Raw genomic sequence first — 19,769 nt, 5'->3', positions numbered from 1 at the left:
TGGTATATAAAATACTATAGCCTCAGTGCTCACTTAATGAGCAACTGTTAAATATTTTTTCTCCTCATTGTTCAATGAATTATTTACTGCACACCACTCTAACTCTGCTCTTACAACAGAGTCATGAATTTCCTCGTGGGCTTTTCTGTGGTGCTTATAACTTTAGCATGTAAGTGATTCAGAAACCTGTGAGATGTGGGAGTGCTGTCATCCCGTGTTACAGATAGGGAGCTGAGCCACAAAGATTAAGGTCAAAAGTATCTGCTGATTTCGGGTGCCCAGTCTGAGACATGTAGGACCTGATTCTTCAGAGTACTTAGCACTTTACATGTTCAAAGCACAGCTCCCGTTGATTTCAGTTGGAGCTGAGAGTGTTCAGCTCTCTGCACATCAAACCCCAGGGTCTCAAATCAGGCATCCAGAAACTGAGGAACACACAATTAGTGACCATCTGTGGAAAGTTTGGTTTAAGTGCCTTGCTTAGCATCACATTGGAACTCTATGGCAGAGGCAGGGGTAGAATCCAGTTCTGCGCCCGGGTGGCATTCAGCTGCTTTACTCATAAGACTGCCCTTTCTCTTCCTGCAATCCTCATCTCATTCACTAAACACCTTCCGTCTTCTGCAACAAATGAGGCAGGAGTCCTAAAGACAACAGTCTCCTTCACTACATAACCCTGATTTGTCCCCAGAGCAGGTCCACACTGTGCAAGTAACTGAACTTGGAGGGAGCATGCTCAGTTGCTCTGTGGGGATGGTGCATGCAGTCTGCTCAGTGCTCGTAGCTGTGAGAGGCTCAACCCTGCTCAGTGGGGATGGAATCTTCTAAGAAGTCTCTCCTGAGCATGAGTGAATTGCGATTTTTTTCAAAGGCTTATAATTTGGCCAAATGTGGGTGTTTTTTCCCCCACTGGAGAAGCAACAGACACATCCCCAATGAAAGGGCCCACTCCCTACCAAATTTCAAGCCCCTGCTCCAAGGTTTGGGGGCACCAGAACATTAACACTTCAAAACAACAGCTTTGCCTTATCCTTGGGGACAACTCAACTATTAGCTGCGGTTTTCAAAATATATATATCTCTCTCTATCTCAAACAGCTGGGGCTAGATCCCACCCAGGCTGCCCAATTTCATCACAAATGGCTAAAGATGGGCAACGTTATAAACACCTGAAAATAGGATATTGTGACAGGAATGGTTGGTAACCTAAATAATAGGTAGTGCGACCTGCTCTGTTTGTTTGTTTAATTTTATATATATAATTCAAAAATAAACAAACAGAGCAGGTCGCACTACCTATTATATATATAAAGAGAGACAGGGTGTGTGTAAGGGAGTGTAAGGGAAGGAAGGGAAAGGTGTAATCTTGGGTAAATACAGTAGGATATTTTTGATTTGTTCTGTAAAGTGAATTTAGATCAGTAAACCTTGCTGACTCTTTCATATTTTGAGTTCATGACCGATTTATCTGTTACCTGGGTTCTCCTTGGAAGAATCTAGGACACTTTTATGAGGAAATCTGTAATGGAGACCATCAAAATCAGAGACTGAGTCCTCCTATACGGACTTGTGGCACACAAAGGCTGAAAAAGACTAAGGGTCTTATTCTTCCCTTAGTCCACATATGAAATGCACAGTGATCATTTCACATGTGATGCAAGGTGAGAATGTACCTTTAAATCTGGACACCGAATGAAAGTGGGACATGATTTATAGGTCACTCCTGATATCTTTAATGTGCCCTGCTCTTTAATTGACTTTAAGTCTTGGGTCCAATTCTGTCCCCTTTTAAGTCAATAGCGAAGCTCCCATTCGCTTCAGTGGGAGTAGAAATGCCCATACTGTGTATTTGTATTCATTGTAACATCAACACATGGAAAGTTGATTTGATTACTGAAAATTCTCTGGGAAAACAGGTTTAATAACTTGTTTTAGGGTTATGCCATCTGTTACAGACAGCACCATGTGTAGTCAGAGAGCTGCCGTCTTTGACAAATTTACATCAAAAATGCTAAAATAATCATAACTATGCCTCAAGAGAGCCAGCAGGAGAATTGCAGAAAGCTGACGTGAATCATAATGTGAGAACCCATAGGAAGAGTATTTCCTAGCATCAAGACTGTTGGCAACTTTTCCCTCAGATAATGAAAATAAAAAGCTAGATTTGAGGGGTTCTGGCTGTGCTGGTTGGCTGTGCACTAGCAGATTCTCTCAGCCCATAAGGCAAAGGATTGCAATTTAATGAAGACTCCTCCTCCTGTGCAGATTCCCCCTTTCCTCAGGTGGGATCCTGGAGATAGTGATAGTTAGGGGATCCCTATAGAAGTTATGCTGTCAAGAGGGTCAGGGACCTAGAGAGGTTGGAAGACACTGGTTGAGGCAACTGCACAGTTGCCCCTTGCCTGGAGTGAATCCTCCTAAATTTGTGGGTTTGTTGGGAGTAACCTCTAACCCCTTCCCTAGAATGTCAATTCCTACACTGACACACAGCATGCCGAATAAACCATTTATTTATTTATTTATTTAGAGCATGGTAGTGCCCACATTGCATGAGGTGCTTTCAATCACATCAGACGATATGATCATCTCTGAATCAGATTGTACCGAGCTTCCATTCCCTCTATTCAGGAATAACCTGTGTGGAGGATAAAGGGGCTTTATAAATGATGTGAATAACTAAAGGAATGTAGATTTGCTTTCCTACTTCTAATGTTCAGAATGTAATTAAAGTAAATACTAAGAACTTTTATTGTATCTTAAAAGAAAAAGAGTAGGGGCTTTTTTAAAAATTTTTTTAAAGGGATGAAAAAGCAAGACAAAAAGGAGTGTTGGATACAGACACTTCTAGCTGTGAGCAACACAAAGTCTTCTGATAGTTTTCATAGTTCTAGGTACTAGATTTAATCTGAAAAATGCTCAGAGAATAAGCCTTGAAGGTTGTTTAGTAATAGGCAGTGAGCTATTTCAGTGAGTGAAAGGATATTATAAAAATATATCACTTAAAACACTTGTAAAAATGAATCACTTGTTTAGTCACTAGGCAATAAACATTTGCTCACATATTACTGACTCCTCTTAGAGATTCCATTTTCTAATTAGTCTGACTGGTTTGATGAAAAACACCCTGTTTTACTGCAGTATGGATAATCTCTAAATAAGAGGCCTGATTCTGCAAGGTGCTGAAAATTTTGGCCCGAGTCCAGCAAAGCATTTATGCATGTGCATATCTTTGTATGTGTGTAGTCCCACTAACTACAGTAATGATGGGATTCTAAAAAGAGCTGATTGGAAAGCTTCCCAGAAGAGCTCTGTGTATGCTCACAAGCTTGTCTCTCTCACCAACAGAAGCTGGTCTAATAAAAGATTTTACCTCACCCACCTTGTCTCTCTGATTGGAAGATGGAATTTTTGTCCAATTGTATTGTCGGGGTGCCACTTCTACCCACTTTAAAGGCTCCTTTACAATGCCAGAGTGGCAAAGAAGGGGCACTTGTGTAATTGAGAACTGGGCTTTTTGTCGTATTCATGTCAGTAGTGACAAGGCGGGTGACAAGGCAATATCTTTTATTGGACCAACTTCTGTTGGTGATAGAGAGAAGCTTTCGAGCTTACACAGAGCTCTTCTTCAGGTCTAACAATTTTCTGTGTTCTTTGCTTGCTTCTTTCTTGAGGGCAAGAAAGTAAATTTATATTTCATTTCAGGCAGTGCAAGTTGAGCAGTTGCTTTTTTTTTGTTTGTGTTTTAACAGGAAAAAATGTGTGAGACTGTAATTTTGCTTGCTTTATTATTCCATTCAAAATTATATTCGTGCAAAAAAGTAAATTCAGGATTGGGTTCTCAAGAACTGTTGATCAAAAATGAATGAAAAGCACTCAGATACACTAAAGAAAGAGCAGCTTTCCTGTTTGTAAGGTTATGAAGGGGTTAGTATTCTGTTTCTGGAGGTGATCCAAGAATCATACCAGAATGAGCTTTTGAGTCTTGTGGGTTTCAAAAGCTGAAAAACATCCTTTTCCAGTGTTGTTTTTTATTTAAGAACTCCTCTTGACAATGTCCCAGAGGTCTCAAAATCTTCCCCACAAGCTAGTCACAGTTTTGTTTTTTTTTAATTTTCTGAATAAGCATCAGGAAGTAAAATACCCTAAGAATAAATCGCCAGCCACATAAGCCTTTCTGCTAGTTCTGTCTCCCTAACACTCCTCCTAAGAAAAGACAGTTAATTAGAAGTAGGATGTACCTTCACTTCCTGTGTTGGCTGTAGGCCAGTTGCTGCCTTTCCTTATCCCATAACTGGAGCCGAGGGAGGGAAGGTTAACCATTATACCTGGCTAACCTCTTTTCCTCTCTTCATTTGTGCATGTGGCGGTTGGGCTAAAGCACCCCACCTTTCCAAGAGGGTACATCCATTAGCATTATGGGTATGTTTGCACTGCAGTCGCTGGGTGCGACTGCAGCTCTTGTTCTGGTAGCAGTGAAGCTGCGGCAGCTCAGGCTTCAGCCACCTGAGTAATTATCCAGGATTCCAGTGAAGCTCCACTGCTCCCCGGTACCTGAGTCTAGCTAGATCAACAATGGGTCGGGTACGTCAGCACAAGGTGTAGTCACAACCCATGACTGCAGTGCAGTGTCTTACATTGTTTCTCGCTGGTGAATAAAAGCCATTTTGGCTTCTGCTTGTTGTACTCCTTGGATGCTCCTCAGTGGTGGAGGTAATAGGGGGAATAAGACAGTGATACCCCCCTCCCGTGACCTTTAGGTGTATATGTGATGTCTTGTCACCTGACAACAGGGGCTCCTGTCACACAGGGCTGGGTGTGACTCCCTGCTCAAGGCATTTCAGCATGGCACAAGGGATCACATGGCACTGTAGCCCCATGCACAATGCCACTCGCTCAAATTTGGCCTGGCCGCCACTCCGTCATGACAGAGGGGCAGCCAGGCCAACCTGAGTGGCGCTGTGACCCTGTGTGCCAAGTAACAATGGCTAGAGTGGGGAGCTAGCCCATGGGACAGGAACTATTGCAGCTGGGTGAGTGCAGGGCAGGCTTACTGTCTGGCACACTCCTCCCCTTCTCCCTCTACCCCTGAGCCTCCCTTCTGCACTGGTCTGGGATTAGGGTTGTGGTTCCAGGGCAGAAGGTGCTGCTGCAGGTGGTCGGTGTCCTCTCGGTGGGGCAAGGAGGAGGCAGCAGCAGCAGAATGCAGGTACCCCAATAAAGACCCATCACCCTTAGGTTGCAAAACTTTGCTCACCACTGCTGCTGATTAAATATTGTAAGGCCCTGGTCCTGCAATTCACTGTTCACGAGTGTGCCACTGACCTGCTGTGCCTATGCACACTGAAATGCAGGATCATGACCTAAGTGTTCAGCTAGGGGGTTTGTAGTTGTATGGAGGTTTGTAGATTCATCCCATGTAAACCCCTACACATCACATAACCCCTCTCAGGCTCTGAGTTAGGCTCAGAAGTGGAGTTTGGGGCCTTGCACAAGCCATCTGAATTGGGTGCAACTTTCACTAAGTGAATTTAAACTTTGTACTTAGCAAGTCTGAGACTAAAAGTTAAATATTTCCAGACTGCCTAGAAGGTCACTTAGTTTAAGATTGTAAATAAAGGGCAAAAAAGTAGGGAAAAAAAAAATCTATTTGCTAAATTTTGTTTTACAGAAGGAACAGAGCTGGATGTTGAGAGTAAGAATAATCATGTGGTTCAGATATTGGATCATAATTCAGGAGAGCTTCTGCCACTGACTTCTTGTGTGACCTTGGGCAAATCACTTTATCGCTCTGTACCTTCATTCTTTGTTGAATAGAGATAATAATCCTAGAAAGCAGTGTGGTCTGGTTGTTAGCCTATTGGTCTGGGAGGACTCCTGGTTCAGCACTGAACTCACCTGTGTATGTCTGTTTCCCCCTCCCCTCTTTTGTCTCTCTGGTCTATTTAGATTGTAAACTGCTTGGGCTAAGGCCTATCTCGGACTGTGTTTGTGCAGTGCCTTGCACAGTATGACCCCAACTGGAAAATACTTAGTACTAATAATAATGTCTACTAAGGCATTGGATACTTTTTCAGCAGCCCAGCCTAGATGGTCAGCCTCTCTCACGGTTTTCTAGAGTCCACCACCATCGTACCATCTGCCTCATGCTATTTCTCAATATAATGGGCTAAATTTTCAAAAATAATTTCCTAAACTGCATTTACAAACCAGAGAGTTTGTGTACACAAAACAGATTTATACAGGTAACACCAACAATTTAATGTTCAGAAACCAGTTTTGCATGCATAAATACATGTTGTGTACAATTCATATTGCATGTGTGCACATTTGGTTGGTGGGTGTAACTTAGGCTCCTGAGTTTGAAAGTTTTGGGAATCAGAATCATAGAATATCAGGGTTGGAAGGGAACTCAGGAGGTCATCTAGTCCAACACCCTGCTCAAAGCAGGACCAGTCCCCAACTAAATCATCCCAGCCAGGGCTTTGTCAAGCTGGACCTTAAAAATATCTAAGGAAGGAGATTCCACCACCTCCCTAGACAATGCATTTCAGTGTTTCACCACCCTCCTAGTGAAAAAGTTTTTCCTAACATCCAACCTAAACCTCCCCCACTGCAATTTGAGACCATCACTCCTTGTTCTGTCATCAGCTACCACTAAGAACAATCTAGATCCATCCTCTTTGGAACCCCCTTTCAGGTAGTTGAAAGCAGCTATCAAATCCCCCCTCATTCTTCTCTTCCGCAGACTAAACAATCTCAGTTCCCTCAGCCTCTCCTCATAAGTCATGTGTTCCAGTCCCCTAATCATTTTTGTTGCCCTCTGCTGGACTCTTTCCAATTTTTCCACATCCTTGTAGTGTGGGGCCCAAAACTGGACACAGTACTCCAGGTGAGGCCTCACCAATGTCGAATAGAGGGGAACGATCACGTCCCTCGATCTGCTCGCTATGCCCCTACATATACATCCCAAAATGCCATTGGCCTTCTTGGCAACAAGGGCACACTGACTCATATCCAGCTTCTCATCCATTGTAACCCGGAGGTCCTTTTCTGCAGAATTGCTGCCAAGCCATTCGGTCCCTAGTCTGTAGTGGTGCATTGGATTCTTCTGTCCTAAGTGCAGGACTCTGCACATGTCCTTGTTGAACCGCATCAGATTTCTTTTGGCCCAATCCTCTGATTTGTCTAGGACCCTCTGTATCCTATCCCTACTCTCCAGCGTATCTACCTCTCCTCCCAGTTTAGGGTCATCTGCAAACTTGCTGAGGGTGCAATCCACACCATCCTCCAGATCATTTATGAAGATATTGAACAAAACAGGCCCGAGGACTGACCCTTGGGGCACTCCACTTGATACCGGCTGCCAGCTAGACATGGAGCCATTGATCACTACCCGTTGAGCCTGACAATCTAGCCAGCTTTCTATCCACCTTATAGTCCATTCATCTAGCCCATACTTGTTTAACTTGCTGGCAAGAATACTGTGGGAGACAGTGTCAAAAGCTTTGCTAAAGTCAAGGAACACCACATCCACTGCTTTCCCCTCATCCACAGAGCCAGTTGTCTGCTTGTGCCCAGCTTTTATGACAAGATAATATGCTTTTTAGTAAGACTAAATGTATACATCTAGGAACAAACAATATAGGCCAGGATGGGGAGCTTGATCCACCATGACCCCCAAATCTTTTTCAGTCACTGCTTCCCAGGATAATCTGCTGAACATCTGCTCCCAGTGCGACACTGTGGCCAAAAGTGCTAATGCAATCCTTGGATGCATAAACAGGGAAATCTTGAGTAGGAGTAGAGCGGTTTTCACCTCTGTATTGGTCACTCATGTGATCATTGCTGGAATAGTGTCCAGTTCTGGTGTCACAGTTCAAGAAGGATGTTGATAAATTGGATAGGTTCAGAGAAGAGCCACTAGAAACATTTAAGTATTAGAAAACATGCCTTATACTGTTACTCAAGGAGCTCAATCCTTTTAGCTCAACAAAGAGAAGCTTAAGGGGTGACTTGATTGCAGTCTGTAAGTACCTACATGGGAAACAAATATTTGATAACAAGGTCTTCAATCTAGCAAAGAAAGGCATGACACGATCCAGTGGCTGGAAGTTGAAGCTAGACAAATTGAGACTGGAAATAAAGAGTACATTTTTAACAGAGTAATTTACCATTGGAAGAACGTACCAAGGGTCGGTCATAGTGGATTCTCTATCACTGACAATTTTAAAATCAAGATTGAATATTTTCTAAAAGATCTGCTCTAGGCATGATTTTGAGGAAGTTCCATGGCCTGTGTTCTACAGGAGGTCAGACTAGATGATCACAATGGTCTCTTCTGGGTTTGGAATCTATGAACCCATGAAAATTGAGCTTTCATCATTGTTTTACAGCATGGGGCCCGTTTTGCCAGAGAGGGTATATGTGAGCTGACATGTCCTTTCCTTCCACTGTTGAAGGAGAGTGGGCTGGCCTGTGAGCCACTAAACCTTGGAAAGAATTTGAGGCACAAAATTGCAGGAACCCATGCAGTTTACTTCCTAAAGGTGGCCCTGCTGCTTTGATTTCCAATTCACTAGTTAAAGGAATACAAACTTGGAGTGAAATCCTGGTCCCATTGGAGTCCCTGCGTGTTCTTTCAGAAATGCAGACATTCAACATGTTTATCTATGCACACATGTTCCTTTGGTGCATGTGGCATACAGCAGTAGTTCTCAACTGGGGGTCCATGGCTCCCTGGGGGTCTGTGCATGAGCCCTTTCAGGGGGGCCATAGGCCCCATGGCTGAAACCCCTCAGGTACCCTGAGCCCTGGCACCCCTCTCTCCTAGGTCTGAAGCTGGGAGTGACACATGTCTGAAACCAGGAGCCCCGGTGTACCCCCTCCCCCCCACTCTGAAGCTGGAGCGGTGTGGGGCTGAAGCCCTGAGCCCCAGCAATCCTGCTGGCAGAAGCCCTGAGCCCATGGCAAACTTGGGAGGTGGGCACAAGTGTGTTGCTCCATGCAAACTGCAGTGCCTTACCCAGAGTGGGGCAGCTCCACTCCCCACCTCCTCTCCTCCAGCCCCCCTTTGGCCCTGCCCTCTGGCCAGGTCATAGGTGGGAAGCCAGAGCCTGGTAGTGCGCGGCAGCTGCTCCTCTGGCTGGGGCGCCATGGAGCAGACAGCTGTGGCATTAACCCCCACCCCCCGCCATCTGCTGCCGGTGCCTGGGGTTGCGGCTACTCCTCAGCTTACAGCCCCCCTTGACTGCTCATGCAGCCGTTAAGAGCTGCCTGGGCGGGGGGACCTGGCTCCTGGGCTGGCAGAGCCCTTGGGGAGCAGCCACCGCAGAGGGAGGCCTCCCAGCACACAGCCTCTAGCTACCCCCTCCCTGCACCCTGAGCTACCTCCTGCCTGTACCCAGCCCCTACCAACCGCTCCTTGCGCCCTGAGCTACCCCCCTGCCCATACATGGCCCCTAGATAGCCCCCCTGCACCCTGAGTGGTTTTCAAACTTTTTGAACTGAGCCCCCCACCTTTGAGTTATAATTTTTGGTTGCGCCCCCTTCCCACAACCCAGACAGGCTGGGTGGTCTGCTGAGATGAGTCAGGTGGTGGAGATGGCATGCCCTCCCTGGGCCCCACCATGTGGAATCTGGCCAGAGCCCTGCCAGCCCTTGCCCCCCCAAAATAGAAGTCAAATTATGCCTATGCCCAAGGGTGTCCCCCCCGGCCCGGACCCTGAGTCCCACCCCCTAATGGCTCCTGCTGGGTCCTGGAGGTTTTATAGCATGTTGAGGGGGACCTAGAAAGAAAAAAGTTGAGAACCCCTGGGATACAGTACACACTCTGCATACTGGTATTACTATAAGGAGCCTCCTTCTCAACTTGGAAGGCAAATTTAGACAAGCCTGATGAAAAGTAGCTTTCATCCATAGATATATTTAGATACAGTATGTGGATGCCCATATAGAGCTGATGTTTCTAGAATGCAATAACTCTTTCTTAAACATGGTATAGATACTTTTTCTGACAACATACATATGCTTATAGGCACTGCTGGCAAATGGGGTTTGCAATGCTGAAGGAAATTTTAATTCTTGATGTTAAAAGCTTAATGTGCTTAACTATTTTAGTAATTTTTCAGTCCACAGGAGGGTTATCTTCACATAATTATCTCAAGATAATGCAAATGACTTACAATGTTCATGGCTTGTAACATCTATGGGGCTGACTTAAACTGTGTAACAAATCCTCAGAGGATTATATTGCTACCCTTTCAATATACATCTTTTTGAAAACAATCCATCTCGCTCTCCACTTTAGAATTAAGCTGACAGTCTGGGATGCATGGGACAGGCTGTCAGGCTACTGAAGTAGTTAGAAGCATCTTTCTTTTAAGCTAATATGCTGACTATTGTAGGATGAGAGCAAAGCCCTTAAAATGACCCGTTTTATGAAAACAATTCAGAAATGAAAAAATATAATTCAGGTGGTCCTCATATTCCAGCTAAAAATTAAACCGCATAATCCTAAACCATTTAGGAGAAATCCTGGCAGAATTCCCATTGACTTCAGTAGGGCCAGAATTTCACTCTTTGCAATTAACTATTTCTAACTTAAGACCTATAAATGAAACAACTGTCTTAACTATTGCATCTTGTTTTCACAGATGTGCACTGGTAACTACATATTTGTTCCATATATGATAACCCCACATAATAAAGTGTACTGCTGTGATAGCAGTTTTATGAAGGGATTAACAGAGCTAATGCAGCCCAGTTTTGAATTGCTCCTTGGGCCAATATGTTTACCTTTGGTGGATCGCTTCATTCAACTCTTGAAGGTGGCACAGGCCAGTTCAAGGTAAGATCTCCTCTTATATCCTCCAATAAAAAAAAACACGTTTTTATGGATGATTTCGATATTGGTAGTAGGTTTCCTCAGGAGAGGTTTCAGAGTAACAGCCGTGTTAGTCTGTATCCGCAAAAAGAAAAGGAGTACTTGTGGCACCTTAGAGACTAACAAATTTTCTTTCAGGGAGATGTGACATCCTACTCCCTCTTTAAAATCCTATAGCATTTTCCATGGAATAATTTGAATTGAATGAAAGTAACTATTTTTTAAAACTATTGTTTTAACTATTTAAAATATTTTATTTATTTGTATTGCATTATAAGTTAGGGCCCCACTGTACTAAGATACTGCACAAACGCATAACATAAGACGGTCCTTGCCCCAAATGTCTAAAACAAGGTGTTTAATTGTAGCCAGTATTTCCGGGAGTCCATTCTTAATGATATCAGGAAGGCCCGCAACCTGTACACAGGCAAAGAGCTAGCTGCAGAACTGGCAAGGATACGACAGCGAGTGGATAATATTGAACTCTTGTCTGCGGACATCGTAATAAATTTGCTGCTGTCCTACAGAGACATTCAGGTATGACCTTGCTGTTCAGAAATACGTTTTCAATTATTTTTCTTCTGCGTTGTAAAAGGCATGGTGTTTTTACAGAGTGTGGTAAGCAACTGGTTCATTAATAAGTGCTTGTTACATGCATTATAGTGCTTGTTACATGCATTATAGACACTATTGAAATTAATGAAACAAAACTGATTTTGACTGATGCTTTGTAGCTTTATTTTGAAGTTAGTGTGTGCATCAACTCACTTGGCAAAGGTTAATAACAGACTGCATGTTGTATTATATATGTTGCTTCTTTACAATTAATTTGTTTGAATATAGGTTAAGGATGGTTTTAAAATTTATATCTGTAGATGAAGTGATACTATCTCTTAAGTTCACGAGCCTCTGTAAAAGCTGGTGTATTAAGACTTTAAAAGATTGAGGGATGAATAATAATTAAATTCAATTATACAGTAACCTGCACTAAGAGCCCCAGGGTACTTAATAATTCAAATAATTAACTGCATAATATGTCTGTCTTAATGTGAAAGATAATACAGATTCACCCTTTAAAGCCAATTTCACAGCAGTGGGACATAAATGCTAAAAGTCCTAGTTCCATGGAAGAATATATGAATCTATATTTATGTAGTGCAGCAGAAATGACTGCACTGATTTTCACATTTAGTTTCATATTCCTTTATAAGAGGTGGAGTATGATGCCAATCATAAGATGAGATTGAAGAAATTGAAATCCATAAAGCCTATTATCAATTCATAATAGATCTCTCTGCATGAAATTCCAAATCCATAACTTACAAGCAGAGTTTATATAGACATTTCTGGGAGCAAGCACTTACAACTTCATTATTCTCCCCTTCTCTTGGAAGGATTATGATTCCATTGTGAAATTGGTGGAAACTTTAGAAAAGCTGCCTACCTTTGACTTGGCCTCCCATCACCATGTGAAGTTTCATTATGCATTTGCACTAAACAGGTAAGAATAATTTCTCTCCTCTGAAATAATAATCTGATTTATTGTGTTACTTCAAACTCTCCACAGAGCATGGTGATCCCATTGTAAGATCCCCTTCTGGAATCTTCTCACACAGGTTTTAGTCCCATGTATTGCACTGAAGCATTTTCAGGACTCTGAATTTCATCCGCAACTAAGTTTCCTTCCCCTTCTGTGCCCTCAAATTCCATTTCACCCTTCCTTCTTCAGTGTGGAAGTTCAGTTTATCTTACCATGTGTGTAAATCAGTATTTAACTTTGCTTTCCACCCCGATTTTGTGCAAACAGAAAATACGAGGTGGGACAAAGGCCAAATAAATGTTCCATAAAATGCATTCAAATTAATAACCAGCCTAATTTTGTCAGGGTGCTGGAGGTACAATATGGCAGCAATCCCACTGGTTTAGACAGCCTTGTGTCTCAATATTATCTATTCCGATGTCAGGGGACAAAAGGATAAGTGATGCTAATGTGGTGCAAAAAGTAAACCCTCCTGTCACCTTAAGCAAAGCAAAAGGACAGAAGATTTAGTTCATTTTAAAAAATGTCTTTTCATCTCCCTCCCATGGTTTGCTAGCACATACATAATGTGCCATATGCTGGGCTATATATGGCTTTTACAAGTTAAGCAGGAAACTCTGATTTTTTGCATGACAATCCAGAAAAATACTGGCCACTGAACAAGACATTAAAATAGGATTTTCAAAAGAGCTCAGCAAGGAACTCTGCACCCTTGCTCTGCTGTCATTCAGGTCAGTGGGAGTTGTACCATTGACTTCCATGAGAACGGAGTTAGTCAAAAAGCATTCATAGTTGGCCTATCTCACACGAAATATAGAAACTCTCATAACAATAAAGGCTAAGATCAGCCTTTATTATCAGAGAAAAAGGAGCTTTGAACACCATGTATTCCCCATCAAAGAGATTCAGAACTGTCCATCTATTAAAATTATTGTGAGAAGATATTACAGGTGACAAGCTGAAAAATTAGTAACATTCATTTCCTACAAAATGAATTGTTATCTCACATTGTTCAGCCTAAGGAAAAGATCCAGGCTCTTTCTAACTATCCTACAAAAGCGCTATGCACACCCATTATCAGAGGGGTAGCTGTGTTATTCTGTATCCACAAAAACAACCAGAAGTCCGGTGGCACCTTAAAGGCTAACAGATTTATTTGGGCATAAGCTTTCGTGGGTAAAAATCCCACTTCTTCAGATGCCTGGAGTGTCATGCCCATGGTGCTTTATAAATAAATAGTAATTTTGACCCCACAGGTAACATTTTCAGAAGCATCTAAGACACTTTTGAATATGGTACTTATGCTCCTAAGTCACTTAGGTGCTTTTGGAAATTTTGTTCTACATTTTGAATATAATCCTCTCAGGCAGACCCTTATGGCCATGCACACTCCATTGTCTGTAATGGGACTCCACACAGAATGTTAGGATCTACCTTTGCAGTTCTGATTGCAGGATAGGGCCTTAGAAGGTATCTGACATATAGGCTTTTTGCACAGTAGCTAGAAAGGTGTTCAGATCTAATTTCACCTCTTTTCTTTCTCCAGATTGTAAATTCAACTGTAAATTCAAAATCAGCGGTAGCCATGACTACGGTCTCACTTTAGTGTGTGTGCTTAAGTCAGTGAGGGTGGTTCTGTTCATGCACAGTGTTAACATTCTCCCTTTTGGGAGATTCATGTTATGAGGTGTTTCTTGTAAGCCTAGTCTGAGTGGTAATTGAGAGAGATTTCTGGATGTGTTACTTAATATTTGTGCAAGTAGCAATGGTGTTGACTGTAGAAGAAACAGCATCCTTCATGTCTAGTCTCGAAATGAGGTGTTAAGTGTTGGTTGTTATTAAGAAGGAGTAGAGCAGCTCTTTGTCAGAATTAGTCAGACACAAACCAGGTTTTTAGGAGGGCGCAGATTGCTGAAGAAAGAACGAAAGGAAAAACACACTGGAGACCTCTATCTGAGAAGAGCAATGAAAGCATAAAATGATTAATTTCTCATCACAAAATATTCTTATGGTTGGTTTTGCTCATTGTGCTATGAAGTCCAAGTTATAGGACAGTCAACCAGGTAAGACTAATAGCCAGCCACTGAAATTTAGAGGGGTTATTGTGACAGGGTTGGGATTCACCACTGCAGCACCTCCTGCTGTTCACTCTGGGAATCAGCTCAGTTCATGCAGAGCACCCTCTGCCGGTGGTGTCCAATCCTTCTCTCCCCCTAGATTGGCGTCTCAACCCACATTGCTCCCAGCATCCTCTTCAGGACACTGCCCACCAGCAGTGCCCACTGCTCCGGTCTCACCCGCTTCCAGGGGTTTGATGTTATCAGCAGTCCTTCTCTTTACCCCAGCCACAATGGCCAACCACACCCTAAAGTCTAACCCCTTTTGGCAGGGGTCTGGTGCAGTCCTTGATGGCCACTCCTAACTACCAGATGGAAGTGAAATGGGGGGGACCCAACCCAGGGACCCTTTGGCAGCAGCCTTCCTGCCCTCCTTCTCTCCCTTTGTCCATCTCTCTCCCTGGGCCATTTCCCCTTCAGCCCCTTTGCACCAGCTAGGCCCTTTTTCTCCGGGTCAGCAGGTACCAGGCAGGAGTTCCTTTTTGCTCCCCCCACATGTGCTGCACTGTCCCTGGTGCTAGTCTCCTCATACACAAAACAGACCTTAGAATCATAGAATATCAGGGTTGGAAGGGACCCCTGAAGGTCATCTAGTCCAACCCCCTGCTCGAAGCAGGACCAATTCCCAGTTAAATCATCCCAGCCAGGGCTTTGTCAAGCCTGAGCTTAAAAACCTCTAAGGAAGGAGATTCCACCACCTCCCTAGGTAATGCATTCCAGTGTTTCACCACCCTCTTAGTGAAAAAGTTTTTCCTAATATCCAATCTAAACCTCCCCCACTGCAACTTGAAACCATTACTCCTCGTTCTGTCATCTGCTACCGTTGAGAACAGTCTAGAGCCATCCTCTTTGGAACCCCCTTTCAGGTAGTTGAAAGCAGCTATCAAATCCCCCCTCATTCTTCTCTTCTGCAGGCTAAACAATCCCAGCTCCCTCAGCCTCTCCTCATAAGTCATGTGTTCTAGACCCCTAATCATTTTTGTTGCCCTTCGCTGGACTCTCTCCAATTTATCCACCTTCACCCTCTGAAGGCCTAGAAGAGACTGCCTGCACTCTTCCTGGGCAGCCTTTATATAGGGTCTAGCCTAGCCGTGATTGGCTGGCTGTAATACTGACCCTGATTGGCTCTCTTAACAGGCCCTCCCTGATTGGCTGCTGCCTTGCGCAGCCGCTCTGGCCTGTTGTAGCCCAATCTGGCATGGGGGTGGGGTTATCCAGCCCAGTTCCCACTCTGAGAGTAAACAGTTATAAAACGGAGCTCAGCCAAACACATCCCCCTTTTCTCTTCACACCAGTGGTGATCAAGAGAAGATGGGATGAGGAAGACTCTCAACAACTGGTCAAGTCCTACTGCTGACTGGTCAAAACAGCAATGGAGACATAGAGGGCCTACAACCATCAGTCAGAGACAGGAGCCTCCAGCTGCTCATCAGCAGTAAGCAGGGATGGGAGAGTCTGCACAACACAAAAAAGGGAAACCAATTGCTGTTCCATCCTGGAACCGCTTATGGAGTTTACAACAGCCATAGAGCTATGACAGTGTACCCAGTCTGGCTGACCCAAATGAAGGGGGAGACAGGTCGGCTGAAATTTGGAATAGGGGTGCTTAGGAGGTGGAGCATCTCTGTAGTTCCGGTGCCCAGAACAGAGTTTTTTTGTTTGCTTTCTTACCAGGCTGATACAATTGTATAGGTTGGCTGAGTGCAGAGTGGGGTATAGCCTATTGTTCTTGTGTGCTCCAGAAATCTGCTGAAATGCAGTTCATTGTTTTGCAGGTATTTTTTCCTCTTTGATCACTTAGAGATCACTTTGTTCTGTTTAATTTAAACATATCCTGCTGTGTAGCTTTCTTTTTCAGCCACATTTCATGAGCTCTTTTGAGTACCATGGAGGAAGCAGATTTGGTGTCCAGTGCTATACTAAGTAGCTTGACAGTTGCTTCAAGTCAGTGGTTTGCATTGCAGGGACAATGTGCTTTTTGGCTAGCTCACCTTATCAGGAGTTTGCACAGCTGCTATAGAAAGGGAGCTTGTGTGAAAAATGATTGTTGATGTATTTTTATATTTGTTTTGTTTTTGCAGCTTTAGCTGATGCAGTTTTGAGAAGCCATTCAACACCTGCTTTGGCCTTAAAAAAATAATACAGTCCAAGTAATTAGCTTAAAGAGAGAGAAACTTGTTAGTTTTGAACTAATCCAATCCATTTTTAAATTCTGTTCACAAGCCCAAAGTCCTTAGCCCCTAAACTTCTAACACTGAGAAAACAGAGCTCTGTGATGTATGTGGCTTTTAAGAAATATCTCTCCGATGTGAGAACAGTATTTTGAAGGTCACTTGCAATAAGTTCTTATCTAGAAATCCAGGCAAAACTTGGGAGCGATGCAGCTTGCATGAATGTGACCTGTTGTACTTGAAAGTCCACAATGCTTTTTTTTTCCTTGGTGTTCTTTGTGGGCCTAATTTCTTACTTGAGCAAAATTCCCATCCTAGTGGTGAAAGTCTTTAAAAAAAAAAAATTGCATGATTCTTTAGTTAACAGACTGCTGAAGCAGTCTAACTGTTCTGATCTGCACCTGCTTTTCTTCAGACTCAATTGCATTTGTAGTTAAAAGTTAACCTGTGATGTAACTGAAAGTATGATCTGCTTCCCTGTATTGATCTCTTATGTTTGATGCAAATCCCAACCATGCAGATTCAAAGTCAGGATACAATTCACAAATGCAAGAATATTCCCTTATTATATCTCCATTTAAGTAACGTTTGTTTTATGTTGGTCCCAGTCCTGCTCATATTGAAGCCTATGGGATTTTTGCCAGTTGACTTTAATGGAAGCATCATAGAAGCATAGAAATGTAGGGCTGGAGGGGACCTCAAGAGGTCGTCATGTCCAGCCCCCTGTACTGAGGCTGGACCCTGTAAACCTAGTCATCTACACAGTTCTCCAAAAAACAAACAAATGGGGAAAACCAAAGAAGACTGAGAATATTCTGTGCTGAGAAATGAACCATTTTGCTATTTCATTGCAGAATTAAGTCTCATTTAAACAAATTATAAAACTTTGATAGTGAAGATTAGTATCCAAATCATGAGTCATCAGGAAGTATCTAATGCTCACAGTATGTTGTGTTCTCATAGGAAATATTTTTCTTGTGGGTTATATTACTCCCTTAGGCCTTTTATTTTTATTTTCCTGGGAATTTGATGTGTTTTGGGAATTCATTTTATGCTCAAAAGATAGAGGAGGGGAAGAGACCTTACAATCCAAATTAAAAATCATTGTTTCCCTCCTAATATATTAAAGAGCATGGACGTGCTTAGTGTTTCTTATCATGCAACCTGAGAACTGCTGCTGGGGTTTTATTTGTTTTGTTTTTTCTCATAAAATAATAGCTGGCTCAACCTGGTATGTTGTTGGAGAGAGTTTATAAAATGGTACAAAAAAGTGGCCCTCCCTAAAGGGGAAAAGGTCCATGGCCTGGTTCTGAGAGATGTTTCACCAGCCAAAAGTGTATGTGCGTATTAATGCAGTGTAAGAAAATCTTGGGAAGTTCTTACCTTCTACTCTAGTGGTTTTAAGTGAAAATATTCATCTGTGTATTTTGTTAATAGGCGAAATCTACCTGGAGATAGACAGAAAGCTTTAGAAATTATGATACCCCTGGTACAACATGAAACTCAGGTAGCTTCAGATATGTACTGCCTGGTGGGACGAATCTACAAAGATATGTTTTTGGACTCTGGGTTTACAGACATAGAAAGCAGAGACAATGGGACATCCTGGTAAGTATTCTTGCTCTTTGTGCCTCTTGGGATTAAAAAAACCAAATCTTACTTAAGGCTTAATTTTTCACAAACAAAGAAGGTATTACAGCACTAACCCCAATCATTTACAATTCTAAAATGACCATATTAAAGCTCTTATTCTATCACATGAGCATAGTTTATTCATTGGGGCTGAGTGAGTCCTCTGTCCATAAATCCATCTCCAGGAACTTCTTATAACACTCTTTACCCCTGAGTAGCTTCAAATAGCCCTCATCTTAGGAATTTTCCTTCCTTCCTTCCCCCATGATGTGGAATTTCCCCCGTAAATTGCTGTAATCTGAAGCCCAGGATGGGTAATAGTTAGTCCTGTACCAGTGACAGGCTTGAGAGCTGATAATCAGTGGCTCTGTGTTGGTTTAAACGTGGGAGCTTTATACCACTGGAAAAGGGGATTTTCTTTGCTTTCCAATGGGATGAACACTGTTTGAATCTACCCCAGGAATGTCCTGAAATACCAGACTGTGATGATTTTTTGTATAGACAAGCTACCTTGGGTCACTTTTAAAGGTGTATTAAAAGTATTAGTTATAATATTCTTCTTCTTCAGAGGCCTGTAAAGTGGGACTCATGATACTAAGGGAATCTAGTTGTTCCAGTGGAAAGAGAGCAAAAATGGTCTCAAAATAATTAAAAACTCTAAATTCAAGAGTGTTTTTTATGATACATAAGTGATAGAATGTGTGTTGGTGTGGTGTAACATAGTATTGGCACTTGACTGGGGTGAACCACTCAACTCATTTGTGACTTCCTTGCTTGTGACTAGCATAGCTGTCCTATGTTCAAGACGACAAAACCTTTACACCATCTGTGTAGTATGCATACACTACACTACATAGAAAGAAATACTACTGATTGTCCTGTGTGTTGTGTGCCTGGACTGTACTGTCTGACTAATTTGGGGACAGGCACTGATTTTTTCTCTGGTTTTGTAGTTTAATACCATACTGAACATACTGAGAGCTCTCACTAAATGAGAATAGATTATTGCTCTGTCTCCCTTATTTTGTCTGTTGAGCTTTTAGTTGCTAAGAGGAGCACACTGAATTATCAGCCTCAATTGTAGATTATTGCCATCATGGGCTTCTTTCCTTTCAATTACTTCGTAAATGTATACAATGTGTGCTTAGCTTGGGCATGTTCTTTATGTCAGATTTTAGTTCTGGTCCAAAAATCACCAGCTTCCAGTCTTCGCGCGTGTGTGAGTATGTGTGTATTTAAGTGAAGTTGAGAATTTAACAGCAAATTTCTTTTTTCTATATTTTCTGTATACTTTTAGTGCAGGGGGCAGTTCATGATAGAAGTATGTTTAAACAAGCTCAGTTTTTAAACGCCTGTAATACATCACAGATATGTGACCACTACTGAATCTTTAAATGACATTGGAAAGTAAGAATACAGCACGTTTTG

General features: G+C 42.6%; 1 protein-coding gene across 5 annotated transcripts in view; it reads left to right on the top strand.

Annotated features, from left to right (window-relative positions):
* Nucleotides 1–19,769, top strand: part of MAP3K5 (mitogen-activated protein kinase kinase kinase 5) — a 161,393-nt gene that overhangs the window by 64,127 nt on the left and 77,497 nt on the right. For all 5 annotated transcript variants that reach the window (XM_077813098.1, XM_077813103.1, XM_077813099.1 and 2 more), the window contains 4 exons: nt 10,652–10,845; nt 11,250–11,418; nt 12,276–12,382; nt 18,147–18,317. In XM_077813098.1, the coding sequence (XP_077669224.1) occupies nt 10,652–10,845; nt 11,250–11,418; nt 12,276–12,382; nt 18,147–18,317 (641 nt within the window). The remainder of the gene's footprint in view (nt 1–10,651; nt 10,846–11,249; nt 11,419–12,275; nt 12,383–18,146; nt 18,318–19,769) is intronic.

This window comes from Eretmochelys imbricata, chromosome 3 (genome assembly GCF_965152235.1).
Source record: "Eretmochelys imbricata isolate rEreImb1 chromosome 3, rEreImb1.hap1, whole genome shotgun sequence".
Taxonomy (NCBI): Eukaryota; Metazoa; Chordata; order Testudines; family Cheloniidae; genus Eretmochelys; species Eretmochelys imbricata.
This window is presented reverse-complemented; position numbering and strand designations above follow the sequence as displayed.